The 6,095-nt window shown below is 39.7% G+C and overlaps 1 protein-coding gene across 1 annotated transcript; it reads right to left on the minus strand.

Moving 5' to 3' along the window:
- Positions 1-603: 603 nt before the first annotated feature.
- LOC104400914 (protein lin-7 homolog C) lies at positions 604-5,910 on the minus strand (the record flags this gene model as incomplete). Its single annotated transcript, XM_010010838.1, has 5 exons — positions 604-916; positions 3,401-3,610; positions 3,986-4,057; positions 5,212-5,330; positions 5,831-5,910. Coding segments are annotated over 5 exons (637 nt in total), but the record flags the coding sequence as incomplete, so codon positions are not given.
- Between the last annotated feature and the right edge of the window lie 185 nt (positions 5,911-6,095).

A 6,095-nucleotide genomic window follows, 5' to 3' on the forward strand; every position in this document is an offset into this window, starting at 1 on the left:
GGGGCCAACCTGCTTCAAAGCAGCCTTGCAGAGAATGATAACAAGGTGACCACGAGCCACTGTGTGCCCTCGTAGCAAAGCAGCCCAGCAGTCTCCTGGTCTGCATGAGGAAGAGCACTACCAGCAAAATGAGGGAAGTGATTCTTCCCCTCTGCTCAGCCCTGGTGAGTCACAACGCAAGTGCTGTGTCCAGTTTTGGGCTCCCCCTCTATACAGGCATGGGCATTACAAAAGCAAGTCCAGCAAAGGGCCACAAAGGTGATGAAGTGATGGAAGCACCTGACAGACAAGAAGCAGCTGAGAGAAAAGGGATTGTCTAGCCTAGAGAAGGCTCAGGAGGGGTGATCTTACCAACACGTGTAAATGCCTGACAAAGATGAGTATAAAAAAAGAGCCAGATTCTCCCCGGTAGCTTCCAGTGACTGGACAAGAGGCAATGGGCTCCATTTAAACATAAACACGGACCTCTGTAGCATCAGGGAGATCAAACACTAGAACAGGTTGCCCAGAGATTTTCTGGAGTCTCCATCCTTGGAGATGCTTAAAACCCCAGCTGGCTGCAGTCCCGAGCAACCTGCGCTAGCTAACCCTCCTCTGAGCAGGGGGCTCGGACTAGATGATCCCCAGGAGTCCCTCCAACCTCAATCATTCTGTAATTCTACAAAAGGGACAGGGTCTTCTATAGCCCAGGCACTGGATCAACTGAGTCACAAACTATAAAAATGCCAATGGAATCTATTTTCTCCTCAAGTTATTGCATTCAGTTTTGCTGTCTGCGTTTTGCTGATCTCATTTTTTCAAATCTCGACTCCATTTCTTCCAGGACCTTTGGTGTGTATCGCACAACTAATTTAACCTTCCCTTGAGCTGCCTTCAGCAGTTCTACAGCTTTTTCATGGTGTTCACCTTCGACGCTCTGCAAAGCATAAACCATGGAGTAGAGTATTAGTAAAGACACATACTGAGAACAGGTTTTTTTCATTTCTTTGCACAATTTCTATACAATCAGCTATTGAAGTTTTCTAGTTTGAAGACTGCACAAGGACAACATCATCCACATTCAGGATTTATTCTTCATCAAACCAGTAAGAGGTGATGATAAATATACTCATTAGTATTAATAGAGTACTGCAAAACTTTTGGTCAGGTTTATGCTGAACAACCACACTCTATTTACATACAGTAAGTGAAACAAGGGTAACATTAGACAGTCCCGAAATTACACTTAAAACCCAACAACTTCGGAGACACTTATTTAAAACTCCAGATTGTTTTTCTTCTTTCTGGATGCACTTTAAATTCAGCAGTCACTCTCTATTTGCCTAATAAGTTGCCACAGACAACTGCAAGATAGACGCCTTCTTGATATTATTTTGTGTTATGACAGGGTAGAACAGTGCATACCGAGTGCTGCACTAGAGCAGCTAACATGCAGTGTGCTGCTTATCTTAGTGCTCCACATGTCTCTCCATAAATGTAAGGTTTTTAAGTTAATTTCTTCTAAATTGATTCAGAACAGCCTAACCCAACTCGGTAAGAACAGAATCAAAATATTTTCCTAAAAAACCTCAGAATTTATCAGGCTTATACTAGAGCCATCTAATTACAAATTGTAAGCAACAGTTCTCAACAACTTCATCCAAATATGCATAAAATAAAACTTATTTCTCCCAAACTTACTAAACACAATGATGGGACTACCCCAAGCCTACCTCCCAATGGTGCTATTAGAAGCTAGAAGGCAGGCGATGCACCTGTTGATTGGAGGGTTTTCCCGTTACTATAACATTACTTACAGAAAAAAAACCCAACAGTTAAAAAACCCCAAGTTACTTCTCTTCTATCAGACTTAGACAACACACACATTTGAATGCTTTCATTCATGTTATTCAAGCAGATGTGTAGGCTGTTCTGGTTAAAACCAGTAATAAAAGGTGGTAAAGGTCTATGTTTAATTATATCAACAGGCCTGAAATTCTGGAGTATATTAAAAATCTCCCATCTGAAAAAAACACAAACTTGTTTTAAGGCACATTCACTGCAGTCTTGGTAGTGACTTTTTTAATTATTACATCAGTAATTACAAGAAAATGCTTGTCACATAGTAAGGTGACAGGATTCCATCTGTAAACATCAGATGTTTTTTCTGACACCACATTAGCATTTTCAAAAGCATTTCATGCACTCATTCACTGTATTCATACAATGGCAATACATATTTAGACATGTGCTTGCACACACACAGAGTCATTGTTAGCTGCACAAACTGCCTGATGATCAGGTTCAGTTTTGGGTGGTGGTTTTTCTTTTAAGAGAGTCTGTGGGTGAGGAAGGCCTCATCTGAAGAGAGTTCTACCCCTGTCCCTCAATACTTAATGCTTCAAACTAACAGGAAGGCTAGGCCAAGGACAGTTGCATCGCTACAGCCATCCATGTCACTCTTTCATCTCCTGAAAAGAATAGCTGGACTCCCAAATAATAGCCAGGAGCTGAGTATGTCAGAGATCTGCCATAGCAGGGACTTCCCAGAGTACAGACATCCAGTTAGCCTCTATTCCTTCAAGCATCAACCCCCCCTCCTCGAATTAAGACGCACAGGGTTTAGGTTGACCCTCAGTCTTCAAATACAACTGGGTTTGCAGAAGTAGTGATGAAAAAAATTTTAAGCTATCATACAACTTCTCTGCAAATGAAAGCACTGGTTTGAGGACTATTTACATGCATTTTACTAGCAGCTGCCTTAAGTCAAAGCCTGTCCATAGCCTCCTCTTTCCAGCCACTCTGTGTTTTGGTTTTTGTATTCTAACTCTTTAGAAGAAGATACTCATTAAAAATAAAATATTGACGACAGCACTTGATACACATACTGCTTAAAATGTGGTGAAAAGCCTGTGGTTTCAAAGGTCAGTAAACTTAAGTGGAAGGAAAAAAGTACCACACAACTGAAGACACCACCACCTTGTAGTTCCATCTTATTACAGCTTTCATTATGCAGTAGCATTTTTATAGGGATAACGAAAATCTGCTCCCTCTAACGCAACACAGCTTAATTTATTACTTACCTCAGAAGGTGCAAAAAATTACATTAAATAAAATCTGCATCATGAAACTTGGGTTTCACAACATAATACCTGGACTAAAAGTATACAATCCCTCAGAATCTGAAATACTGACGTAGATAGTGCAGTTCCCAAGTGATACACATAACCAATGCATAATCCTAGAACTCTCAATGCACACAACTTCACAGAAACCTAAGCAAACTGCACTTGCGAGGACAAAAAGAAACTATTTCGCCAAGATTAAAAGACGACCTCGAGCTTGTGCCATGTATATTCTCCGTATGCCCCCAAGTGGAATCAAGTAGTTACTGCTACATAAAGTGAAAACCAGTTCCTACCACTCCGTTTACAGAAAGCAGCTGGTCTCCACGTTTCAGGCCTCCGTGCCTATCAGCTATACCACCGGGGATAATACGAGAGATATAGATTGGAGAATTTTGTTCTTTGCCTCCCATTATGTTGAATCCAAGACCTTCTTCTGTTTTGGGTAGTTCAACCACTCTGGGATGGGAATGGCCTTCACTAGCAGCAAATGCAGCTACGGTGGCCTGTAAGATAAAAGATTTTCCTATTTATAAGAAGAAATAAAATATAGACCTCTTAGCTAGACACAGTGAGCAGACTGGAAAAGTATTTTTATCTCCAAGTACTGAAATGTGAAGACAAACGAGATTAATTCTCTAGGTACCAGGGAATGGTATGTAGGGAATAGATAGTAGCTTGAAAAAAATTAGACCTTCAAGAATAAAATTAAAATGGAACAATCTTAAAAATATCAAATCTTTTGTTATATCTTTAAATAACCTGCTAAGCTTATCCCCTTTATCAGACATCTAGATAATATCCTACTGATCTTTAAGTAATAAAATGGTTCTGAAGTAACAAACTACTGTATTTTACACAAGTTACAGTTTGGCTTTTACCTTTGCTGTTGCATTAGCTCTAACTTCTGGGCTACTGCTGATATCCACAGTTTCATATACATGTTCATACACCTTTAGAGACAAAAGAGTTAAAAAGTACAGGGGAAACAGATATTCTTCTGCTTAGATAATATAACAAAATACCAGGTACAATGCAAAAACGCGTAAGTAGTACTCACCTCTAATAAGAAGTTACTCTCTAACTCACTACAAGGTGTCAAGTGACAATCTACCATACTACGAAGAAGTAACTCCCTTGATACGTTTATTGCTCAGTTAGTCCATGCAGATCTAAGCCTCAGCCTAAATCTTCCTCCTGCCACAGCATCCAAACCTTACCATTAGTTCATAAGTGCTTTTGGCTAGTCTAACACATGACTGGAGCCATGGATTACTATCTTCTCTTGTCCAATTCGATGTGAAACTCTTCAATAAGGATGCATGCAAAATCATTTTAAGAAAGCTCTTCAAAGCTCTCCTGACAACCCATCCCTTCCCGCAAGATCCCCATTTTAACTTCAACTGATGCGACTAATCGAATACCTTAGGGAAAAAAAAAGGGTATTGAAAATACAAAGAATAGCAAAATTTTCTGTATTGAAAATACAGAAAATAGCAAAGAATACTTATGCTAAGTACGTGCTTACACTGAAGGCTAATCCACATCCTCATATCTACCTCATAACTTGGACTTGCTAAGCAATAAAACACACTGTCCTCAACACGATGAGGATATTAAGATGATACCTGTGTCTAAAACCAGATCTTTTAAATTATTCCAGGTGTTATCAGTGGTAGCACCAACAATAGCAAGGCATACTCAATCACCTAAAAATCTCTAATAGCGTAACTGGAATGAAGATGAGGTGGTGCAAGGCTCCACCTTGAGATGATGTGGATATGGCTTAAAAGAAACATAGGCAATTGGTACTACGTCCATTCTTACATTCCAGGAGGACAACAGCCTGCTAGCTGCCAGTAAGGACAGACTCTCAAAATAGCCTCTAAAAAAGTTATTTGCTCCCTGCGCTATTAATACATCTATGCTACCCCCAATTATTGCTATTTTCTTCTGAACTTTTAAAAGCAAGTCTTGTTCTATGAAGCTGTGTAAATCAAATTCAGCTCTTAGAGCAAAATCAGATTACTGCACTGGGCACAAAAAGGAAATAGTAAAACATACTGGGTTTTAACTAAAGGTAACTGCTTATGTCAAATTAACTTACCTCCCTTACAGCGTTACAGAATTCACTTTGAAGGACCCTTTGCAATGCCTGTAGCTTTTGTGGTGGCACTTCTCCACTTCTCTGTAATTTTTCCAGCAGCTCAATTGCTCTGCAGATGTCTACAGAAAAATAAAGCACCAACAATAAGGAACGTCTGAGAAAATTACCGGTTTGTTTTCTCTTTCTTTCTTCATTTTAATGGAGCAGTCTCTGTGTGTGCACATTTTAATATATAGCTTTAAGGTGTATACCTTGGATTTCTCCCATAAAACTATATATCTACAAAACGTTACAATAAAACATGCTACTTTCAGACTCTTTTTAAGTCAACCACAGCATCCAACCCTGTAAAAAAATCTGGAGTTATCGCTGCCACATTACACAGACAATCTGATTTTTCCTTGAAGTTTAAATCAGACTAAAATACTTCAACGACATATACACTATCAACATCTCTTATGCGTACTTCATAATTTATCTACTGCCATTGATCATATTTTGTTAAAACTAGCAAACCAGCTAAAATATTGTCAAAACTACCAACATACCTTTTACATTAAAAAAACATAAAAATAAAAAAAAATTAGTTCAACAAGACTCTTGCAAGTAACAGAGGAGCCAAGAAGGAGAGGTGCCATGATTGACCTTGTGCTCACCAACAGGGAGGGACTGCTTAGAAATGTGACGCTCCAGGGCAGCCTTGACTGTAGCGACCATGAGATGGTCGAGTTTGAGATCCTCAGGACAGTGAGAAGGCAAGCTCACTGTCCTGGACTTCGAGAGAGCAGACTTTGGCCTCTTCAGGAACCTGCTTAGTAAGGTTCCATGATAGTCCTAGAGGGCAGGAGGGGGCCCAAAACTGCTGGTTGATATTCAGGGATCAC

Source organism: Nestor notabilis, unplaced genomic scaffold, assembly GCF_000696875.1.
Source record: "Nestor notabilis isolate BGI_N333 unplaced genomic scaffold, ASM69687v1 scaffold17233, whole genome shotgun sequence".
NCBI classification, from domain to species: Eukaryota; Metazoa; Chordata; class Aves; order Psittaciformes; family Psittacidae; genus Nestor; species Nestor notabilis.